This window comes from Oculina patagonica, chromosome 7 (assembly GCF_052425735.1).
Source record: "Oculina patagonica isolate OP01 chromosome 7, crgOcupat, whole genome shotgun sequence".
In the NCBI taxonomy this organism is placed as follows: Eukaryota; Metazoa; Cnidaria; class Anthozoa; order Scleractinia; family Oculinidae; genus Oculina; species Oculina patagonica.
This window is the reverse complement of record NC_135764.1, coordinates 9,556,809-9,581,751: the sequence shown is the minus strand read 5'-3', so window position 1 is coordinate 9,581,751 and position 24,943 is coordinate 9,556,809. Positions and strand designations below refer to the sequence as shown.

The 24,943-nt window shown below is 38.1% G+C and overlaps 2 protein-coding genes across 3 annotated transcripts in view; one reads left to right on the top strand and one right to left on the bottom strand.

Annotated features, from left to right (window-relative positions):
- The window catches only part of LOC144660686 (uncharacterized), a 19,151-nt gene extending 16,036 nt beyond the window's left edge, over positions 1-3,115 (top strand). The window contains exons 18-20 of the mRNA XM_078521389.1: positions 1-1,506; positions 2,046-2,441; positions 2,734-3,115. The exon at positions 1-1,506 is cut by the window's left edge and continues 54 nt beyond it. Of these exons, the coding sequence (XP_078377515.1) occupies positions 1-1,506; positions 2,046-2,441; positions 2,734-2,783 (1,952 nt within the window). The 3' untranslated portion in view covers positions 2,784-3,115. The remainder of the gene's footprint in view (positions 1,507-2,045; positions 2,442-2,733) is intronic.
- Positions 3,116-10,836: 7,721 nt separating this feature from the next.
- Positions 10,837-24,753, bottom strand: LOC144660698 (cysteine repeat modular protein A-like). Of its 2 annotated transcripts, XM_078521403.1 has the most exons (6): positions 24,441-24,753; positions 22,592-22,803; positions 21,482-21,607; positions 15,971-17,548; positions 13,014-13,408; positions 10,837-11,837 (listed from the first exon to the last, which is right to left on the bottom strand). In XM_078521403.1, exons 1-5 carry the CDS (start codon positions 24,461-24,463, stop codon positions 13,020-13,022), a joined length of 2,328 nt encoding a protein of 775 aa, XP_078377529.1. In that variant the 5' UTR covers positions 24,464-24,753; the 3' UTR covers positions 10,837-11,837; positions 13,014-13,019. The 2 variants fall into 2 exon arrangements, with proteins under 2 accessions (XP_078377529.1, XP_078377530.1); XM_078521404.1 differs by lacking the exon at positions 24,441-24,753 and having other exon boundaries at positions 21,482-21,525; positions 22,592-22,637.
- Positions 24,754-24,943: the final 190 nt, after the last annotated feature.

Genomic DNA, 24,943 nt, shown 5'->3' with positions numbered 1-24,943 from the left:
TTTATCGAACTCATATGTTTGAAGAATGTCACAAATGTGTGCGAGGCCTGAAGTGCCAAGATGATTACGCTTTTTTAAAATTTGGTTATTGGTGGGACTGGCGGAACGACACACACATGTATCGCTACAGATATTTTATTAAAAACCTCCTAACATTGTCACCAGCATTAGATGCTGCAAGCGTGCAATTCCGGTATCCGATACCAACTCCTTTCAAATGTCCAAGAGAAGAGTCTTGTAAGGGCGGTTTAGACTCCCCGTGTGACAATGGGTATCATGGCCCACTCTGTGCCGTGTGCACTTCAGGATATTATAAACGATTCCAGTCATGCACACTTTGTCCAACAAGGAGATGGATGATTGGACAGCTGTCAATCCTAGCAGTCAGTGTGGTGATAATCACTGCTATTTTGGTTTGGACGAGCAAACGGAAGATTAACAAGACCAGAGCTCAGCCCCTAATAGACGTGTTGTTATCCAAACTTAAAATTGTTATTGGCTTTTATCAGGTGACGTATGGTTTACTGCAAGCATTTTCCTACATAAAATGGCCTGGATCCTTGCAAGGTATCGCGAAATATTCAGAAATACTGCAGATGAATGTATTTCAGATATCACCTGTTCATTGCTTTTTTCCGCGATTACACGCTGGTGCCTTTGGAACCTTGTTTGCGATAATGACAATAAATGCTTTCGTCATTGTTATCTCTGTTGTCGCTTACGAAGTGCGTAAAGTTGTTGTCTTGAGAAGTCGAGGTCTTGGAGACGAGGAGCAGCTAAGGAAAATCTCAGAGACAAAAGAGCTTATGTTCAGAAATATGTTTTTCTTTCTCTATGTGACATACTTGAGCACGTGTTCCGCGACAGCCAATGTTCTACCGCCTGCCTGTCAGAAAATTTGCCGAGATAACAAAGAAGATTTATGTTACAAGTACCTGAAAGCAGATTACAGCATACAATGCCAAGGTGCACAGTACAACCATGCACTTATCGCGGCGTACATATCTATTTCCTATATCGTTTCCATCCCTGTCGCATCTTTCGTTGCACTTTGGAAACAAAAACGAGTGATTTTAGCTCCAAAATATTCCAAGACATCTCAGGATACCAGTTGTGGCAAAGAAATGATCGAAGGCTTGCGATTTCTTTTTGAAAACTATAAAGCTCGGTCATGGTATTGGGAACTGGTTGAAATGTCTCGTAAAGTAATCCTTACATCTGGACTGATTCTTGTTGGACAAGAAACCAGGTCTTACATTGGCTTCGCTTGGGTCATCGCCGGGATGTATGGAATGCTCTTCGCCTGGATCAAACCTGTACAAGACGTTATGGATAATAGATTAATGACGATATCTCTTGCCGTTACCGTTGTCAATCTGGGTGTTGGAGCTGTGAGTAGAATTCCCGCAGAAAACATATCTGCCTCCATCGACCCATACACAGACGAAGCATTATTCAATTTACTGGTACTTGGAGCAAATACATTGGTGGTTGGCCTACTGGTTGGTAAGATAATAGCGTAGGCTTTAATATGTTTTAGAACTAGCTTTGTCAGTGAAACTACCTTAAACAAGTTTTCAGCGAAATTTGTGTCCAATCCATTTGAATAATTACCAGAACGTAGTAAAGGCAACTTAATGAGGGTTAACGTCTGAAATAAGTGCACTGGGCACATATAAAAATAGGCGAAAGTCGTGAACGAGAAGCATAGAATTCTGGATGAGGCCGAATTCCAAGTTCCGCAGGATGAAGTTTGAAGTGTAATGAGGCTTGTTTACACCAGCTATAAATCACATTTACACGCTGTGGCGTAATGGTCGGGTTTATCACCTTTAAAAACATTTAATTGATAACCAACTTTAAGTCAGATTTAACAACCTTTAATTTCACGTAAATCTCCATTTTCATGCTGTGAGTAGCGTCTAGATCCTGTAGCTCCATTCAACAAGGGATTCGTCATGTTTATCCTGTGTTGTGGGGTTTCTAAATTTAACTTGTTTTCAATGGTAACTTATGATTTTTTTTTTCTTTTCTATTTTTTTTAGTTCAGTATGCACTGTTCCTCTATCGCTACCTCAAGGAATGGCGAAAAAATCCTTATTGGTCTTTTTCGTGTTGCTTGGCGTTGCTTCTCCCTCTTAATGATTTGCAGGGAGAACTTCGTGGTATGATTGAGACAGACGTCCTTAAAAGACAGCTACAAACAGGACACATTGAAAGGCCGACGATTCTTTCCGCCCTGAAAGATAGTGGGGCTATTGACGTCACTCTTGAAGATGGCAAACACGACGATGATTACACAGCAGCAGTGCATGATGATGACTGTGAAGACGCCGAGAACAAAAACGGAAAATGTCATCAATGGACACAAACAGAGCCTATCACGCTGTCACTTGCTAATATCGTGGTTCACGAGGAAGTGGGGGAACTACAGCAGGAAAGTATGTCAATATTAAAAACAATGAGAATCATATGAGCTTAAAATAAAGAAAATTGCTGTTTAGCACATTTACGAATATAATCAAAAAAAGAAGGGATTCTTTAACCGAGGTATATTCTCAAAAAAGGAAAGGTAGTTTGAAAAGTACTTTAAACATTTTTAAGCTACATTGTTAATCTAATTTGAACTGAATACTATAGTTCACAATATTTTGGGCGCTATTGAACATGCAATTTGTTTTCCGTATTTCTGTTTAAAAATAACTTAGTTCTCTTTCGTTTTTTTTTCTTTAGGTCTGAACATACAGCAGCAGACGTCATACCATGAACTGTCCGTTAAATAACGCTGGGAAAATGTTGTGGGAATTGAACACTGATGAAAAGTAATCAGTGGTTTTATGTTGCGCTCATGAGCAGCAGCTGGAAAAGCAATATACAAATAAGACGCATTTTTAGCCCCAGTATAACTTAAGGTTACTATTGTTAGCGGCTATTAATTTTAGCGATATTTGTGAGGAAGATATATTTAGCGACTATTTTGTTTAGCGCTTTTTTTCGTAAAGTAACAAAAAAAGCGCGATATTGCTTAAACCAGTTTTTGATTGGCATATAGCTTAGATGGAAATAAAAGTTCAATAAAAGAAGAAACTCACTTGAAATTGAATGAAAATTTGGATTGCCAGGAAGGATGAAGTTACCGGCATTTATTCTTTCTAGAGATTTTTTTTAAGTCGACTATATTTAATTTTGTTTTCCTTTGCGGTAGGAGGAGGTGGGGGGGGGGGGGGGGGGTAAGTTGCTAAAATTCGTAGCTGCTAACAATAGCAACCTTAAGGTATACAACCCTTATGTAGGGTTTGCAAAAGTAGGTCGTAAATCATTTATTGCTGGTATACGTCGTCCTTATCATTAAATTCTTTACGATAGGAAACGTTTCTTGTTAGGTAAATAACATTTATTTCAGCGCAACACATAAAGGTCTCACAGATTGTTCAAATGAGATGTTGTTTAGGTTTGCCTGTTTGATGAGTTAAAAGAGACCCTGGTACTAAAGGACGGGGAAGCTGGATAAGAAGAGTTAATTCAACCTTGTAACGCCAAGATGAATAAAGTATTAACTTACTTTAAAAAAAACCACGGCATCTCCTTTGCTGTAATGCTGGTCATGTATCACCTTCCGTTTTCCAATGCCTTATGTCACATTTTCTTTATGTTTGCATTATAAAACATTAAATACACCCAACTCTGTTAGAAAGAAAATCAACAGCCATACATTTCATTTACACTACATATGCATGTAAACACCAGCTGGATTAATGTTCCTGTATGTATAAATTATAAACAAGAAATTCAATGCAATAAGTATTTCAAACATGTGCCACCCTGGAAGTAATTTCGTAGACAACTTACAGGAAGGGAGGAAATAATAAACGTTCTCTTTTGTTATTAGTTTATATTTATCTCTGGGTATTAATCATTTATACACGCTTGTTGATATTTTGACAAATGCAGAAAATTATAAGAGCTTTTCATTCAATATCAGTTGACGAAAGACTGTATTATCACATCCGTCTGTTTGAATTGTTAACACTTCCACTCCTAAAGTGGATAATGTTTCTCATACCAATGTAATATTTATTGTTTTTGCCTGCCCCTAAGTTCAGGTGTAATAAAACATGCAGTTTTCATCATATCAAAATTATATCATGTTTTTAATCTGCCAAGTGAGGTGTGATGAATGTATATAAGCGAACAACAACATCAACAACAACAACAACAACAACAACAACAACAACAAAATAGCACAACTAAAGTAAAGCGCGCGCCCTGATTGGTAAATTTAGCGTGTACTGTTTTCCATGGGTTTTTACATGTTTCCTCGATTTTTCTGTGAATTTAAAAAGCTAAACATAAGAAAATCCATATCTCTATAATGCCGAAAGACGTTTAGACATACAGCACGTCTAAAATAATTCAAAAGATTTGTTTTGTTTTTGTTTTTGTTTTTTTGTTTTTATTATCATTTTAAGTTCTCGTAAGCGTTTACGCGAGCACTACACGAATTTGTTGAAATGAGCGCGCGAACTTTTACCCCAAATAAACTGTAATAAATCGCCTAAAAGCTGTGCTATAAAACAAATGGTAAAAACGTCATAGCGTACACTATTGAGTAATGGATGTACCTGAGAGGTTTACTAAGCACTCAAGCTATCGCCTCGTGCGACTCTTTCGCTTCTTTCGTGCTTAGCAACTTCCCGCGTACATTCATAACTCAATAGTGTACGCTATGGCGTACATTTGTCGCACTTTATTTAAAAAACCACCACAAGAGGAAATGAGTTTAAATATATTTATTATTCCTGTTTCTTCCCTTTATTAAATTTGCGGAAAACCTACAGCAATATATACATATTTCTTTAAAGAAGAATCTGCAAGTGAAAAATACTTCTCTTGGTGATAAATAAGCATTGAATGTGATAAATAGGGTTTAAATATTTTCCTTCGCTTATCTTCTACTTAATGCTCCCAACCCATGAAATGAAAACAAGACAACAAGTTCAGTGGGAGAAAAGGGGTAAGGGATGAAGTGCTCGAGTTGCCAATAGGAATCATGCAGGGTATCACAGGTTAGTTGGTTGGCAACGAGAGGTTGGGAACAAGCACAACCACTTTTCCTGGTTCCCAAGAAACTGGGGTCCAAAGACCCTTGGGAACAAAAACAACCACATTCCCTGGTTCCCAAGAAACTGGGGTCCTAAGACCCTTGGGAACAAACGCAATCACATTCCTGGTTCCCAAGAAACTGGGGTCCTAAGACCCTTGGGAACAAACACAGCCACATTCCCTGAATCCCAAGAAACTGGGGTCCTGAGACCCTTTGGAACAAACACAACCACATTCCCTGGTTCCCAAGAAACTGGGGTCCAAAGACCCTTGGGAACAAACACAACCACATTCTCTGGTTCCCAAGAAACTGGCGTCCTAAGACCCTTGGGAACAAACACAACCACATTCCCTGGTTCCCAAGAAACTGGGGTCCTAAGACCCTTGGGAACAAACACAACCACATTCTCTGGTTCCCAAGAAACTGGCGTCCTAAGACCCTTGGGAACAAACACAACCACATTCCCTGGTTCCCAAGAAACTGGGGTCCTAAGACCCTTGGGAACAAACGCAACCACATTCCTGGTTCCCAAGAAACTGGGGTCCTAAGACCCTTGGGAACAAACACAGCCACATTCCCTGAATCCCAAGAAACTGGGGTCCTGAGACCCTTGGGAACAAACACAACCACATTCCCTGGTTCCCAAGAAACTGGGGTCCAAAGACCCTTGGGAACAAAAACAACCACATTCCCTGGTTCCCAAGAAACTGGGGTCCAAAGACCCTTGGGAACAAACACAACCACATTCTCTGGTTCCCAAGAAACTGGCGTCCTAAGACCCTTGGGAACAAACACAACCACATTCCCTGGTTCCCAAGAAACTGGGGTCCTAAGACCCTTGGGAACAAACACAACCACATTCTCTGGTTCCCAAGAAACTGGCGTCCTAAGACCCTTGGGAACAAACACAACCACATTCCCTGGTTCCCAAGAAACTGGGGTCCTAATCCCCAGGAACCTTGGGAACAAACACAACAGCCAACAGCAGCAACACTGGGGGCCCACTCTACAGGGAAAGCTGACCCTGTGAGGCTATGGGGCAAAAGGGCGAATTGTATGGAGCACTTCATCCCTTCCCGTGGTTTATTTATTTTAAGAAAAACAACACTTAGGTAAGTTGGTCTAAACCTATTGAAGAAGATCAGAAATGAAAGTCAGTAAACGAATAACGGAATGGTAGCTTAACACCTAAGGTAATAGTTATATCAATGTCCCAAGAAGAAGAGGTATTGCTCAAGGCCAACAGCTGTAAGCTTGAGTTGGCATACAAAATGTTAACAATACTAACAACATCTTAATAAGCAGTCATGCTGCTTCATTCTATAAGCTCTAAGCCTGAGTTAGCATACAGAATAGTAACAATATAAAAACAATGTCTCTATAAGCAGGCATGCTGCTTATGTCCATTAGTTCTACTAAAACTTGAGTTAGCATACAAAAATGGTAACAATTATAACAGTTTCTATATATGCAGAATTGCTGCTTTAGTCCATCAGCTCTGGCTAATGTTTAAAAATATCATAATAAAGGACAACCCTCTACATAGCAGTATTTGTGTGTAGAATTTCAACATTGCCTAAATGTCTACGAGTACTATGCTAAAAGAAAACCAAAGAGGGTTGGGTGGGTGGGAATTATATTGTGAGAACCATTTTAGAGCTCAGAGAATTTGAAGTAAAATTAATGATGTCTAGATAAAACCGCATGGCCTTGATTGACATGATAGAATAGCGGCAATATGATTGGCCAGCCCGAAATTGCGCATCATACTGGTACAGAAGTGAATTTGACCTTTGAATGTAACGCAAGAGAGTTAGAGTCTTGCAGCCTATTGCGTGACAGATCTATATATTTGACTGGAGCATTCTTTTTACTTCTCTAAAATCCCTTCATGGTTATCACATTAACTTAAATTTATATTACATATAAATTGGCATTTATATTCCATATAAATTCGCTCAAACGTTAAAGCAAGATATACCGGCTACAAATTCCTAATATCAGGCTCAAAAGATAAATAATTTTCTAGTGATAATCGAGTAATTATTATCCTGCTTCTTTTCTTTTACCAAACTTTATAGCTAGAAATCTTAGCATGCGCGACAGATAAATATTGCTAGATGATAAATTTGGGTTATAATATAAGTTCCGGTATATCCGTGTATATTCCCTTCGGATGATCAGTGATCCAAGATTAAACGGATCATGGTGCATCAGACTAACTGAGCAGGGATTCACCATTTCCTTTTATGCACCATGATCCGAGTTGGTCTTGGATCATTTATCCTGCCCCGGACCATCCCAAAGGAACGCATCCTTATATTTCAGTTTTTTGCGTTTTACCCATTCTTAAACTGTGTACATAACTTTGTGTACCACTGATGCACAAATGATCACTACTATGGAGCTGATAGAAAGAAACATCGGTCAAACCTATGAATTTCTATATATTAGTTTATATAAACAGGTACAAGTAACACATATATATTAATGGTTGAGAGTAAGTTTTCCTTTCCTTTGATGCATTCAAAGATAAAGGAAGAGTATTTTTAAACTCAGTTATCTTTTGCAGTTTTTTTTTTTTCGACGAAATTTCCATGTTAAAAATTTTTAACCTGGGTTGCGAGGGTTATATTTCAGAATAGCTAACACATGAGTACAAAGAAAATTACAAACTAGAATAAAGTGAGTGACAAGAATCTAAAAAAAATAAATTAGACCTACTAGTTGATCTCACTGATCACATGAATTCCCCCTTCTTTCATTATAAAAGTCGAGGCAATTTAAAAGGACGTCACATCGTTTATTAAACGAGCTTACTTAGTTTTCTCTTTTGTTATGTATTTTTCAAATTTTGTGGTCAGTATTCTTTTTCTAAACTGTATCTCCATTTACATTTGATGTCCGTCATTTAAGAAAAACTGAACGGAAGTCGCCTTTTTACGAGCGTGTGGCAATTGTGGACTAATAATCAAGGTAGAAGTCTTTTTTTCCTGGAAAAAGCAAAATAATTACTGCGTTGTCAAAAACTGTTAAAAATGTTCCCATTGTTTTAGTTTCGTAACTTTTAAATTATCTTTCACAGGATTTATAAAATCACCCTATCGTGTACAAGCAAACCGTACAACTGATTAAATTGCGTATCGAGAGTGCATATGCGCAAGCTAAACTTCAAATTAGTGCATTTTACAATCTTCAACTGGCTTAACACACAAAAAAGACTGAATGATCCGGTTCGATAAGAAAAGATGGCTTTAAATAAAGTTTCGAAATAAGGTTTTGTTCTAAATTCGGTTCTTGGATATACGGTACGCCTTGAGAACATAGAAACCGTGTTATTACATTTCAGTACATGTTAAATTCGTTTTCATTTTCAAATCTATATCTAGTTGTCTACTTTACTTTTTCTAATTTAACAAATAGAAGATATGTTGTGTTTTTGATTTTGTCTTTGTTGTTTTGTTACTAACTGGCAGGGAACGCACCCCAGGGAGGCAAATCAAAAATTCAGGTGCGGTCCATTGTGGAAGATTTGACAGTCGCCATTTTGTTACGACACGCTATTGTTCTGCGTGTTTTCAAAAGACGACATTGTTCTGGACAGATTAGATATCGAGGGGCAAACAAAGACGCTTTTCCCGTGGGAGTGCAGTCACAAAGTAATTGCCACAGTCTAAAACTCAAAACCGAATACTCTGTTTACGCGTTCGCACTAACAAAAATCTTTTTTTTTTTTTCACTTTGACTGAAGAGGTCAATAAGTGACGTGTTTTCTTGTATTGTGGTCATATATAATCAATTTCAAATATATTTAACATTAGTCCGGCCGATGCGACACACATAAATTTGTCTCGATATCATTAAGAAATTATCACGTGGGACTCTAATTTTCAAGGTTTAAAATTTGTTTACTTGATAGTTAAAAAAAGCTATTTTTTCGACGGAGTTATGTAGTTCTGTTTCTTAAGAGTGTTGTAATGCTTCCAGGCATGTCATGATAGGTATACGTTATTGTCCAAGCGCAAACTGCGTTTCCAATGTGGAATATATCAAGGTCATTTGTCACACTTCATTCAAACAACTATTACAAGAGGAAAGGAGTTTGAATACATTTATAATATTAATTATATTTACATTGTATTAAATTTTAAGGAGAAAAACATGAAAACTGTTACTTTTTAGGTGATGACAAATCGCCTAATGCTGGGAGGATTCGTGTGAGAATGTGCGAATTACTCCATTATCAAAGCGAAGAGAACTGGGAACTACCGTTCGCCCGCCATGTTTGATTGTCGTCTGTGGATTGTCTTTCGCAGCTGGAAGCATCGGCAAAGCGCGTTTGATTTCAAGCAGTTAAACGGAGGTTTAAGGCCACGAGAGACCGATGTACTTTATCAGACGTCGGATTTCAGACGTCGGATAAATTTGAGCTCAAATAAAACTGTCGTAACTTTTGAAACTGTTTCAGGGGGCGACATCCGATAGATTTGAAAAGGTGAGCTAGTGAAATCTTTGTTTGCTTGAGCGTGCATTGTTATCGATAATATGTAAGCTTATTTTATTTGCTTCTTTCCAACGCGACTCGTCATCTTGAGTTGTGGCAAGTGAGTATAGACCCTTTTGCTATAGCATCAGCTGTTTAACGGAGGTTTTAGGTCTGAAGTGAGTGTTGTACTTTATCAGGAAGCTGATAAATCTGAGTTTGCACGAGTCGTGTACATCTGTCCTGAAGTGTTTGCAATCATTGTACACGATCGACAAAAAGTTTAGTGTCGTAACTTTAAATTCCGTAGATGTCTGTACCAAAAGGTCAACCGATAGCAGTTCCTTGCAAACGATTGAAAAGGTGGACTATCTGAAATCCTTGTTCTGCTTGAATCTGCCCTGATAACATTTATTTCAAAGTGCTGTTAATTTGATTCAGACTAACTTCCACGACGCCTTCGGTGACCCTTACACACGAAAATGTCACACAATCTTCTGTATCGCCTTGCAAATGACCTGTATGGAAATTAAACCTTTCTGTTTGACGAAGGTCATTACTTTTAATTATTGCATCACATTGTGTGTATGCAATGTATTGTAAAGTTGTTTTGTAATTAAATCAAAATAATAATAAAAATGAAATACAAAAAAATGCAATTTCGTTGCCTCTGCATGCGACACGTGTACTTTACAAGTGTAGCTTTTGTTTCGACCTCTAGAACAATGCTACGCTTTTAAATTACCGTGTAAATATTTTATTGAATTGTACCCTGGACTCCACTTGTACTGAAGCTGTAGTTACCTCCAAATGATAACAATATTTTGGACTATTGTTTAAATCAAGATACTGTATCAATCTTTCTTCCTGGCTTTTACTTGTACTGTGTGTATTACCTCCAAACTGCAATAATAAGATTCGCTGCATTTAAACAAGAGTAAATCAATTAGATACATTATTTTAAGATATTATCTTTCTGCCAAAGTTGTGCAGGTTGCTGGCTGTCTAGTACAGTTGCACAGTATGTTGCATTCCACTGTATAAAGTCACGATAAAAGACATTCAGTTAGAGTTATACAATATAAAACATTATAAATGTTGTGATTAAAGCAGCTTAAAATTTGCCTTTTATTTATTAACATTGGTTAGAAGCTAACCTTCTTACCTTGGAATGCACAACTTAATAAAGAACGCGACCCAAAAACAACTTATTGCAAAATTTTATTTACTTGACAAACCCATTTTCCCCGTTTGTAGCAAATAAACCAGTCTCTAAACTGTCAACTTCAATCACACTTTAATCAATGATATCAATTTCAGTGTTAAATTACTTGGATATTTTCACTCACAACAACAGACCTTTTTAGCTTTGTATGTAAATTGCCTATTACTGATCACACGATAGGCCATAGATAATTTCCTTTATATATCTGAATATCTGAATATCGTGAATTTGTTTAAATTTGAAAAAAGTTATTCTCAAGGGTTACATCACATAGTCTGAAATGGGACAACGAACTAACAAAGCCCAAAAGGTCTTTTCTCGGTCCTCTGTCAAGGCTTCAAACATACCTACTTGCTATACTGGAACGGCATCGCCTTAGCATGCATTGCATGACGTTCATTTGTAAAGCAGTACTTTCAAGTGTTGAATACTTCTCTTGGTGATAAATATGCATTAAATATAATAAAACATGGTTGAAATAATATTTCTCATTCGATTCGTTTATCTTCTACCAAAATCTGAAGCGAGGTATACCTGTTACATATTCCTAAAAGCAGGCTTAAAAGATAAAGAATTATTTTTCTAAGAGACAAATACGCATTGAAGTGTATACATCAAGTAAATTTTAATCTGCTTTCTTTATGTTAGCTTCATATTCCCGACAGCAGGCACTTAAGTTAAATATTCTAGATGATGAATTCGAGTTGAAATATGCGTTCCCGTTTTTCAGAGTGCGTTTCTTTGGGATGGTCCGGATCAGGATAAGTGACCCAAGATTAAACGCAACATGGTGTGTCAAACTAAATGATAAATCCATTCTGGGCGAGCATTCTTCGGTTTCTTTGATACACCATGATCGGAGTGATTTTGGATCACCAATCTTGCTCCGAATCCTCCCAATAGATCGATAGCCTATTTAAGTCAATTTTTTTTGTTCAGTTATACGTTTCTAAGACCAGGCACACTTTATGACTCAGATTTAATTTTCTGTTGCTGCTTTCTTCTTTACTGGTACACAGCAAGACCTGTGGAAAAAATGGTATGTACTTCACCCGAATGATCACACTATACGAACTACTGATACTCCTGGCCTGGGCTTAACCCTATTCAGACCGGGCTTTTTTGGACCTTCTCAGACCGGGGGGGGGGGGGTGGGGGGGCTTCGGCCCCCCCTATGTAACTTCCAGAATATTTAAGCAATCACCCTGAAACTTATAGGATGTATGGTACGTCCGAAACTCTTTCTTTTGGTATACGTCACGTGGGATGGTGACGTCACATCACGTGACAATTACATCATGATGTCAAAACAGCCGCCATCTTGGATCCGCCATCTTGGATTTCAAAATTTTTCCAAAATGCCAGAAAACCACCCAAAATCATTGCAAAGTACTCAAAATGAATAAAAATGTGCTTTAAACCCGTAAAAATGTAAAAATAATGCCATTTAAGTTGATTTTTATTAACAGAAACACGCAAAATTACAAATTTGGGAAAACTTGCCTGTCAAAATGCCGTTGCCATGGTGATGTCAAGTTCCTGACACATCATCCAACCCTATCAATTTGTTGCCAGATAAATTTTAGGAAAACTCAGAAAGTTTGGCAGCGTTTGGTTAAATCTTAAAAAAGTTATAAAAGTTCAAAGTCAGCGCGGGCCTCAAAAGCCCCCCCCCCCCCCCCGGTCTGAATAGGGTTAAACCATTTACTGTAGAATGGTATGTGTAAAAATCAAAACAACAACAACAACAACAACAACACAAGCTTGATTACCAAAAAACAAATTCGAACAATTAAATTTTAAATTTCGCAGAAAGGGTAGAAAGTTTGATCCCTTTGACGATGAGGATATAACTAAAACACCGTATTTTTGTGTGATCTCTAAATATCTGTTCGAGTGATTTTGAAAAATATTGCTTTGATTATGAAATGAGACATGTGCACGGACTTAAATGTATCTCTGACCCGCAACTTTAAAGTTACCCGCAGAAGGTAAAATATTTGCATTTTCGCGTTGCTCTTAATAATTTGTCCTAAGAATGTTTTACAGGAACTCGTAGAGCATAATTATAACACTCAACCACCAGAAGCTGGTGACTGAATTCAGCGTCTATATCAATTCGCCTTTTCTTCTTTCACCAATGGTAAGGCATGTTATTTTAAGTGCAAATAAGCCGCTATCTAGTTATGAATTGTACTCACAGATATTTACAAATGTTTATCATACACTAACTTGCGGACGTCAGCAGCGGAAAGGGTAAATGGCTCTGTTTGTGTCTCTTGATGACGTCTTTTGTTGCTGTGAGCAGAGTCTAGACAATCGACATCATACCCCTTCCTTGATTTATCATCATCTTGTTCACTTTTTCTAAGAGAGACATCGAAAGCCTGGCTGTCTTTCAAGGAAGATTGAATGGTAGGCATATCAACTGAACCCGTTTGCAGTTGGTTTGTGAGGACATTCATTTCACCCAAACCACGTATTTCTCCCTGCAAATCGTTGATAGGGAGAAGCAAAGCCAGACAGCAAGACCATGACCAATGTGGATTTTTGCGCCATTTCTTGAGGTAACCGTGAAACTGAACTGCGTACTGAACTGAAAAGAAACGAAAAATAAGAGTTTACAACAGCACAAATGGTAGAAAGATGCGCCTTTGAAAACGTACTATGAAAATCTACTAAAGGTAAATGAAATTGAGTTTTTTCTTCTTTATCTTATAAATTTTAGCAGTCAAATGAATTGCAATTTCAAAGCCTTATAGAAAATTCCGCCAGTTACATGTATGATCATTTGACCGATGACGTCGCATCCGTAACGTTACAGGTAGTGCATCATGATATGAATATGTACAGTCATGCAATCTTTTGCTATCTTACCCCTCGACCATTGGAGGATGTGTGCTGTAACCTAGCCTTCCACTTTTCGGCCACGAGAAAAGTTCGCTTAATTTTTGGATGGCAGAAGGCTAATGGTAATTTCAAAATACCCTACAACAATATGCTTCTTCTCCTCAATTGCCTTCCAATTGATCTTTATCAGTTCTGATAGCGAGCCGATCTTATCACTTTATGTGGTTTACAACACTCCAGGAATTCCATTTGGCAGTTAAAAACTTATCTTAAACTTATCTCCTGGTGCAAACACAGGCGACACAAGGTCACGATGAGAGGAGTTGAAATCATTAACATAATATTATGCGAAATACGCGGAACGTGACTCTCGCCTTGTGGCATATAGGTGTTACAACGGTTCGTTTGTATGGGAGAAAACGCTTTCAAATTCATAGCTAAATACAATGATATTATGACAATAAAATCAACTTACCTCAATGTCTTCTTGATATTTCTGTTGTTATCTCGGTTCTTAGGCCGATCCGAGACGTTTTAAGCGAGTTATGCCATTTCGGGTTTCCACTGGCATAACTTGCTTAAAACGCCTCGGATCGGCCTGAGAACCGAGATAACAATAGACATAACAACAAGACATTGGGGTAAGTTGATTTTGTTGTCAAAATATCATTAAATGTAGCTATAAATTTGAAAGCGTTTTCTCCTATACAAACATTTACGAGTACGACGCGTTGTAACACAACACATCCATACGCCACCAGGCGAGAGTCACGTTTCGCGTATGTCGCGTATTATTATTGGGCCGCCTATGGTGCAAATGATGTTGGAAAGCATCTTATCATAATTATATAACTTACTTATATTCGATAAAATGCAAACAAATTTAGCCTGCGAATACAGCCGCCTCTCATTCGCGTCCCGCAACGAAGAGCGAAACGCGAAGAGAGACGTCTGCGATTCACGGGCAGAAATTCCATACTGATGACGTTAACCACTAATTAGATTTCCGCACACCACACGCATTTGGTCTTGCATAATTATATTTTTGTTTTCAGCCGCTCATTACTTGCTTGATCACAAACACTTTCAAGGCAGTCAAAGACACATTTACGGGTCACTTACACCAGACAACTTCATCGTGAAAATTGGGAATCCCTATACGAGTTGCACATTAGTAAGATTTGGGAAAATAGGCTGTGAAATCAATAGATGACATTGTTTTGGAACATGAGCGCAACTCTGGGAGGTGTTGGGCCGTAAATACCGATACTGCAACGATCATAACAATTATTCTGAGTTAGTTTCTTCTTTCCCTGCTGTTCGTCAATTTAATATCATCGATTGTGTTTTTCTGTAGCATTTATTCTTTGGTTGTGGATGGTTCGGGTCGTTCAGGTTATCCGTATTTCACATTTTTGTTGCTTGCCTTATGTCAACAATAAAAGTTAGGTGTCAAAATTGATCTATTTTTAACGGCCGCAGTGGCGCTTCCTTTCTGTACATCTTTGAGGTCGTTCATCTGGTTATAAAGCAGTTTCTTTTTGTTTCCCAATTACATATGAATTATAGAAATTATAGAAATTCTAAGGTATAGCTTCAGTGTAGTTTCACGATCCTTCCCCCGGTCAACTTTTAGTCCGCAATAACATCCGGTTTTTTACCGTTCGTGTAATGAAGTGTTATATTTCGCATACATTATGTAAATTAACTAGCTGACCAATCAGCGCTCCTGTCCGGATTCTGGACAGATTTACGTCATCAGTATGGAATTTCTGCCCGTGAATCGCAGACGTCTCCCTTCGCGTTTCGCTCTTCGTTGCGGGACGCGAATGAGAGGCGGCTGTATTCGCAGGCTAAAACAAATTATTTATCTTCATTTTTTAAGATTATTTGATGTAACCACTTGGAATCGTTTATATAAAGTAGATTTGTAGAACACAGCAAGAAAAAGCTAAATTTCCCTTCCAAAATTGACGCCTTGTTTTTCCATGCAGTTTTTCGCTTCTTTTTTTAAGCTTTTTGTTATATCACAGAACTGCACATTAAACTGTGATGGGGTTTTTTCGCTTCTCGTCATGCTTTGCTGTTAAGGCTTCAATATTGCGGTCAAGATGGCGAACATTCAACTCGTCCTGGCAAGGTGCTGTTTGTTGCATAATCAGGTTACTGGTAAGTACAATTCCAAATATCTTAATATTTGCTTAAGAATCATCGTATACTGTCATCGACACGAGTTTTACACATTTGCTCTCTCGCATTCTTTCTCCTCTAATTACCTAAACCAGTCTTTGTTACATTATGGACTTACCAACAAGTAGGCTGATCACTAAAGTATTTGCTCCAAGTATCAGAATCTTGAAAAAGACTGCGTCCATGTATGGGTTTTTCGAGGCTGGCAAGTTCTCTGCGGGAATTCGGCTGACAGCTCCAACTGCCAAATTGAAAACGGTGACAGCAAGAGACATTGACATCAATGTGTTTTCGGTCACGTCTTTTATGGGCTTCATCCAGGAGAATAACATTCCATACAACCCGGCAATTACCAAAGTCAGACCAATGTAGGACCTGCTTTCTTGTCCTACTAGAATCAGACCCGATGTAAGGATGACTTTGCGAGACATCTCAACCATTTCCCAATACCACGTGCGAGTTTTATAGTTTTCGACAAGAAAACGCAAATCGGAGGTCACCTCCATGTTTAAGACTGACTCTTTGGATGTCCCATCTTCACTTCTAACTGATAGTGCTTTTCGTTGTTTCCAAAGTGCAATAATTGACGCTACTGGGAGGGCAAGTATATAGGTAGTGGAGATATATGCCCCGATTAGTAAATGATTATACTTTGCACCTTGGCACTGAATGCTGTAATCTGCTTTCAGGTACTTGTAACATAACTCTTCTCTTTCATCTCTACAAAGCTCCCAGCAAGCAAGGGGAAGGACATTAGCTGTCTTATAACATGTGCTCAGGTACGTCACGTACAGGAAGAAAAACAAATTCTTGAAGACAACCTCCTTTGCCTGTGAAATCTTCCTTAGCTTTCCATTGTCCTCCATGCCTTTACTTTTCAACACGATCGCTTTAAACACTCCGTAAGCGACCCAAGAAAAGGCAATGAGTGCAGCATTTACTGCCATGATCGCAAACAAGCTTCCAAAAGCATCCACGTGTAATTTCGGAAAGAGACAGTGGACGGGGGCCACCTGGAGTAAATTAATCTGAAGGATCTCAGAATACTTGGCAACAACGTTTAGGGAGTCAGGCCATCTTATGTACGAGAATGCGTCCAATAAACCATAAGTGACCTGATAAAAGCCAATGACGATTTTAAGCTTGGAAAATATCAGATCTAGCAGTTGGAATCCTTCGGCCTTCCTTGTGTTCTTCTTCCGCTTGCTTGTCCACACCGAAACAGCTATGATTATAGACAAAATGGCTACAATAATACACAACTGTCCAGAAATCCATTTCTTTGATGGACATTTCTTGCAAGTTTGCAATTGCTTATAGTATCCGGAACTGCAGACTGCACAGAGTGGACCTGTGTACCCAGTCTCACAGAGGGAATCTAAAAGACCTATACTGCCCTTGCAGGAGTGTTCCCGTGGGCACATATAAGGTTTTGGTATCGGATAAGGGTATTGTACACTGATAACATCCAGTTCTGGTAAAGGTGCCAGTAGATTCTTAATATAATCTTGGTAGCGTTGTTTGTGTGTCTCATTCCGCCATTCCCACCAATAGCCAGTTTTCAAAGTAACGTGTTCATCTTTGCATTTCAGTCCTCCTTGCTCGCATTCGTGACATCCTTCGAACATATGAGTGCGGTAATGTCCTTCCAAGCAGTTACAAGCACGGAATCCAGCAAATAAATCAGTTTCCGTTCCTATTTTAGATAACAGCAAGAGGAAGATCAATCAAGAGTATTCCGCGCGAGCATCCGTTCGACAAGTTTACCCTAGGCTTCATACCCCTTTTGGGTAAACCGTACCTCATGATCAGGAAAAGAACACTTTCAAATTTCATTAATAAATTACTATATGTTAATTGGAATGTTTTTTAACAATTTGCCGATTTTGCTGATTTTAAAACATTGTAATCAACAGCAGCAGCAGCAGCAGCAGCAGCAGGACCTTAGCACTAGCATTAGCCAATAGTGAAAAGACTTAAAAGCATAACAAACATAACATGGGCCAATGTCTGGAACGTGATTTGTGGATAAAGCACTTCTGTCAGGTAAGTAATTATTAATTTTCCCTCGGCAGCCCAAGCTCGGAATATGGGTGTTGACACGTAGGAGATAGGACAGAAGCTTTAACCTTTCCTTCAACTAAAACCTCTGGTTTAACTGACTGTTTCTCCCAAAACCAGCTATGTTTTATTGATTGTGGTGGTTTTCCATCACATATAATATTTATGTCTTTTCCAATGGTTTCTTTTTAGGAATCATCGCCACTATTGCTATGAATGTGTTTCTGTTTTTCTCGTAATGTTATCATATATTTCCTCAAATTGTATTTCTTGTTCATGTTCATTGCATTGTAAGTTAAACTTGAGGTCGAGCGTGCACTTCTTACGTATCACATACCAACCTTAACTTGTCTGTGATATTTTTTGCAATTGTTTAAATGTTTTCCGTTGCTAGGGTTTTTGTAGCAGGAGGGCATTTTGCGTGCGCATGCGTCGATATGGGTTAGTGCGCACGACAGAGAAGTTCTGCTATCGATTGTTTACATATTTTTCACAATTTATGGCCTAATTTTCAGCTCAAAATAAAAGGTGTGTTAAGTTTTATATGCTGTATACGATCCTAAGAGTCCTTGCTTTATCTTCTGACAACAACAAGCATACTTTGGTGTCGGCGTGCCGTTTATCTGATCGACTTTGGCTATGTGTATTAAACATTGCGCGTGGACAAAATGGCGACCGAATGTCGAGAGCCTAAATACCTTGCCCATGTTTTTAATAGCTGGGAGATCTAAACGGACAAAGCGCTACGGCTACTTAGTACTAAAATATAAAACAGCAGTTTTATCTATACGATGTTATAATCAAGTATCTCGGGTTTGAGCGAGTGGTCATGATTTTGTTAAGATTTTTCATAAAACTGCAATTTCATCGTTCTCACGATGCAAAAATCTCAAAATCTAACCTTGATCTCCAGCGTCTACCGATGATATATGGAGCCTGAAGTACTTAAACTATCGTCTAATGCTGCGAAGGTAGCGTTAAAAAATGGTCTATTGTGGTAATTTTTAGCTTTCTTTAACGTACGTTCTCGCTGGTTTATTCTAACAGAGAAACTATCGTTTGTGATTATTTCCTTAAACTTAAGCATTGGTCAAAATAACTTCACATTTCGATGTACCACAATTATTCCGTTGAACAAGAAAAGAATTACTGAGATCGGTCTTAATTTTAAAGTGTTATGGTAATTCTTTGCTGGTAGACTATTTGTTTACATTTTACTATGTTAATTAGTACATTTTTGGCTCCTTTATCAAAATCTAGCCTTGATCACCAGTCAAAAAATAGCATGAAACGAACAAGCGATATATATATTTTTCAGAAACGTTCTAATAACTGCTGCATAAAATGTCTTAAGAAATAATTTTTAACTATAAACAATGTTATTTTCAAATTTTCATTCAACGTTTGTTTCTTTAAGATTGATGTTCGTTCTGTTATAACAACTGTTTTACTTCTGTGTCGCCTAAATGTGATTTAAAGAACTGCAGTTCTTGTTCCAGGAAACCCTGTTTGCCAGTCGCGGGCAAGTTGGCTTTGCTTTAGAGTCATCAGTGAGCTGCATTATCATGTGCAGAACACCCAAACATGTCTTTCCCCTCAGGGAAAACCCTTTTCTTTGGTGGTCGTCCCTTTAGGCAAAAAATCTCCCGACAAGCTATAATATTGCTTGTACTCTGCCTGTATTTCAGCAATTGATTTGATGTGAAGTTTTGATCCTAATATATCACACTCCAGCACACGAATAAATGTTTTCCTCTTTTTACGGCCTGTTTGATTTAGCTTTCCTAACTGTCCCACATATTTTCCTATTATTTGCAACAACGATCCCGAAGCTTGCCAGAAAATCTGCTTTATAAGAGCCTTGCCACACACAAAACACTTTTTCTTAGCGAAATTTACGTCTATATTAAATTATGTGACGATAAACAGTACAAAAAACAAAGTTTGAATCTTCCGCGCCATTTTTATTCCCAAGATCACGCGGTCTTTGTACAGCGGTTGCACGCATGCGCCCGCAAAATGCCCTCCTGCTGGTTTTTGTATTCTTATAAAATTGTTGGGAAACAAAGAAACTACATCAAATAAATTGCAAAGAGGAGGGTACAGATGACCTGATGAAATGCCTTATAGTCATTTTGATTAATAGCAATCGAGCAGTGCTGTTCTATTAAAAAAAAAATTCTAACGGCCTTTTTTTCAATAAGGAGTCACCAAAGTCTGTTTCCCGAGAATCTCAATGTTGAGATTCGAGGGAAGCAAGATTTTTAAACTAGTTTTCCGAGGTATCATTCATTACGTTTTTGGTGTTATATCACGACGAAGGCTTAGAAAAATGGCGCTCTTCCGTCAACATTCGCGGGCAACATTACCCGTTCAGAGACTTTGGCGGGAAACAGCTTTTATTTATGGGTAAGAGACTGTTGTGAGTGTTTTGTTGACAAATACACGCACGCGCTGGTTGCACAATGAACGAGAAATTTCCAATACTGCACGAGGCGTAGTCGAGTGCAGTATTAAAAATTTCGAGTTCATTGTGAGGCCAGCAAGTGCGTGTATTTGTCAACAAAACACGAACGGACAGACTCTAACCCTTTTAATATACACTGCAAGCGATAATCGATTTAACGAACGAACTGTAGTAGTACATTATTACACGGGAATAGATCAATAATATAAAAATCACAAATAAGCCGTACAGAAATAAAGCTTACAATGGTTCATAAAATTGTTAATCAGCTGTGGTCGTTCATAAATACAGTCAGCGAGAAGCTTGTTCAAAGCAAGTCGATGGCTTTCATAATCAAGCAACAAGCAAGTCAATCGCACACAAAGATGTATTTATTGAGCTGCAGTTTACCTTTGAACATGAACGCGCTTCAAACTGTTATCCTCTTCGATTTTGTTTGGTATTGGATCGTTGAATATTTGAGGAATATATTTTAATTTCTTCCACTTCTGCAAGCCTTGAAGCTGAAGACACTTTTAATAATGCACGATTTTTGTGCATTATTGTCAATACTGCACTGTCGGAGTTTGCTGACGACAGGTTAAGCAAAATCACGTGATCTATTTTAACCAATTGCGCGCGTGGATTTTGGACAGTGAACGAAAATTGTATATTAATGTTAGATATCATGCGACCTCAAATTAGCCAAGTGTTTGGGGAAAATGTCTAGCTATATAACATACCGGATATCACTCTAAATATAACGAGGTTATTTTAATCTTATTTAACGATCTCGAGACACTCAAATGCACGGATGGCCACAAAATGTGACCTGTCTCTTGACGCAGACGCTTGAACAAATATTCCAGGCTTGATAAAATCGAGTGCACGATGAATTTCTAACGAGTACTTTTGGAAGTGAATTTGAAAGACATTGTACGAACTTACCTTTTTGTCTTTTTGGTCAGAGGGGGCGTGTAATTCCTAGCTGTGCCAATCGCTTACTCAGAAATTGGTTTTAGTTCAGACTTACTTTAGTTTTTGAGAATAACCCTTAAGTTAATGGCTATAGAACAAGGTTTTTATATAATGGCAAAAATAATAAGAGTGTAGTCAGTTTACCTAGGGGACAAGTCTTGCAATCGTGAATTTGTGTTCCCGGTGCTCTATCAAATGGAACAAAAGAACCAGTTGGACAGGTCTTACAGCTTTTTCCCACGTAGGCAACATCGTCAGAATAAAACCCTCCTATAAAAAAAACACAAGCAAAAAGAACGTATACTTTATGAAGGATCAAAATGTCAATTATAAAAGCAAGGCTCAGATTTCAATGCAGATCGCACTTCAAACCAACCCTGTTTTTTATAAACGTCAGGAAGACCCTGCAGCCCTGTGCCGCTTTCAGAGGTACCTTAAAAGGATGACGGTGTTCCAGTGAGACAGACCCTTCCTTCTACAGTTTGGATTTCTAAGGCAAAAAAATTTGTCTTCCTTTCGATATACGTTCGGATAAGTTTGCATGCAATGTGCATTTTGAAAGCACGCGCGCTGAAAGGTCACTTGCAGATTTACACATTAATTTCACTTACTGAATCATGATTTAGTTTGGAATGAAATGATATCGGTGAAAGAAAATTGTTTCTGTGTGCGAATGGTCAAACTCGTCTTATACATCTCATTCGTGGATCTATTACTCAAACATCGATCTAAGCACAAAAACGATGGCTTAAAGTAATTTTGATTTAGTATCGCTTAGTTGATGTGGGGACTTGAAACTGTATATAACTGGAAAGCTGTCTTGATGGAATGTGGCACCTAAACCAGTTCCAGATTCATCATATTCAAAAGTTTTACGTAGCATAGACGTCATCTTTGGTTTTGTCGCAGTGTAATACACGATTTAGATTCCGTTCGTCGAGCTCTCGCTGAAAATTATTTCATAACAGGCAATTTAAAACCAATTTGATTGTAGTGTATTAAAATTAATTTCTTATTCACTCATATTGGTTCAGATATGTTTGCCAAACAGTTAGGTGCAACGCTGAATGCCGAGGAGTCTCCCGAAATCGAGGCAAAACTTGAGTATCGTGGATATTTGGCAAGTTCAAACAGCGCACAGCAAGCAGATGCTGTAGGTCTCTTTCTGCAGTATCATTCTCTATTGTATCTTTTTGGCTACGTAATAACTAATTCTCTACTCTGTTCTTTTCTCGTTTGTTGCTTGTAAGATACCTGGAGGACATTTTATACATCCTTCAGCTCCTTCTGAGGAAGAGTTGATAAATGTTCCAACCGGACATGAGAGTAATCGATCCCTTTCACTGACATCCTGTCGAGGTAACAGCTGGAATCCCGAGGCCAAGAGAGCCCTGATATACTCTCTCTTGCTATTGGGTTGTGTAGCAGGGACAATAATGATATCTTTATCAGAATTTAGAGGATTCCTATAGACGAAAGAAAGACGAAAACATATTGCTCGTTTTATAGCGACCATGTTTGTAGAAGGTAAATGCGATTCTGCAAGATTTCTACGTACGTAGGTCAGTAAGAAAGTAGGTAAGCAAGCAAGCAAGCAAGCAAGCAAGCAAGCAAGCACGCAAGCAAGCAAGCAAGCAAGTCAGTCAGTCAGTCAGTCAGTCAGTCAGTCAGTCAGTAAGTAGGTAGGTAGGTAGGTAGGTAGGTAGGTAGGTAGGTAGGTAGGTAGGTAGGTAGGTAGGTAGGTAGGTAGGTACGTAGGTAGGTAGGTAGGTAGGTAGGTAGGTAGGTAGGTAGGTAGGTAGGTAGGTAGGTAGGTAGGTAGGTAGGTAAGTAAGTAAGTAAGTAAGTAAGTAGGTAAGTAAGTTTTATTTTATGAGGGTAACACTTGACAGTAATAAAAACGATGAACTTGTGGCACTCAGAAAAAGTGTTAAAAAGGAAACGAAGAAAAATAAAAAAAAACGGGAACATAACACTGTTAAAAATGTAAAAAACGAATATAACATTAAATATTAAATACATTAAATCATTTAAAAATTTGTTGTTGATGTTGTTGATATTTCTATTGGTATTGTGTTATTGTTGTTGTCGTTTTCTTTGCTATTGGTCTGTGTAGCGTTATATTGAAAACTTAGCAGCCCCTGAAGTTTTCCAATTTCCATTGAAATGCAAAAGAATTACTGAAAATGCTCAATCCGCCTTGAAGATATAAAGATTTGAATTTTGTAAATGTTCTAAAAAAAGTAACAAAATGGCCCGAAGTTCAAATTTTAAAACTCTATATCTTCAAGACGGATTGAGCTTTTTCAATAGTTTTTTCGCATTTCATTTTATCTCAGCGAGGTCTTTCAGAATGATGTACTTTTTGTGCCATAACAATAAAATGAAAATTTTCCTTAAGCACTGTGACGTCATTTTCCCGCCAAAAACCGTTAAATTCAAAAAACAAAAATCACAGGATTGTTCGGGATAAAAAGTTCTATCGTTGTGCAAACTTTATCTGTTTATTTTGAGCTCAATCGGATGAAATAGCACAAAGTTATTCCGAGAGTACAGCTTCAAGCGCTCTGCTGGCCCGGCGTGGTAGTTAAATTGAGCCAGACCTTTGTATATTAGTCCCTTAAAACACCGACAAAATCGCGAAATTTAATACACTTTTGCTCCAATTTTTCTTGGATTCGCGAAAATTAATACTCGCGAAATTCGGATCCCGACTTTTCGCGAAAATAAGTACGCGCGAAAATTAGTAAGAATAAGGTATCAATAAGCGTTGCAATAGAAAAGATTTAGTTGATAGATATATTTTTTTATGTATAGAGCGGTTTTCACTTGAGTGTCGAAAGTAAATTGCGTTTGCATTGGTTTTGCATTACTACGCTTAGTGATTGGATTAAAAATCTCGCACCACTTTCGCAGCCAATCAGAACTAAAAACAAAACCAATCGTGACTCGCTCGCGCACGTTTTCCCGCCCTTCCTGCCAACTGCTTCGAGTTTTGGTTGGTTCACTGGGTTGTCTGTGTCCTTTGTGATTGGCCAGAGTAATTACTTTGGTTTTGGTTTTACGACACTCAATCCACTCAACCAATCCCAAATACACTAACAGGTATATCTTGCAGTCGGGCATCCGGCCTTTAGAGGGAAATTCTAGTGTTCTAATCGTTCTATTCTTTATAGTCCTGGAAAAAAGATATTTTCGATTAACGTTTAATTTCCAAGCAACCTGACTGTTAGAAGCAAATCAATAATATGGATGTGGTCGTTGTAATTTGTGGCAGTAACATTAATTTCTGTTTTACCCCTCGGACGTAGAAACTTAGTTATAGTCTTGCCGACAAACTCCAAAATCTGCATAACCGTGCGGCTCGCATATTGTTGTTCGCTCATTATGATTGTAATACTACAGACCTGTTCTGTAGACTTAATCGGAAGAATGTTAGCTATAAGAGCCTTTATACCAAAGCAATTATGATGTTCAAAAAAATGAAATGGAGAAACACCAGATTATTTATGAAATGAATTCATGTTCTGAAATGATACAACTAGTTATGGATAAAGAAATAGTGAAATGAGGCTGGCTCTTGCTTAACCTCGCACCGATTATTTT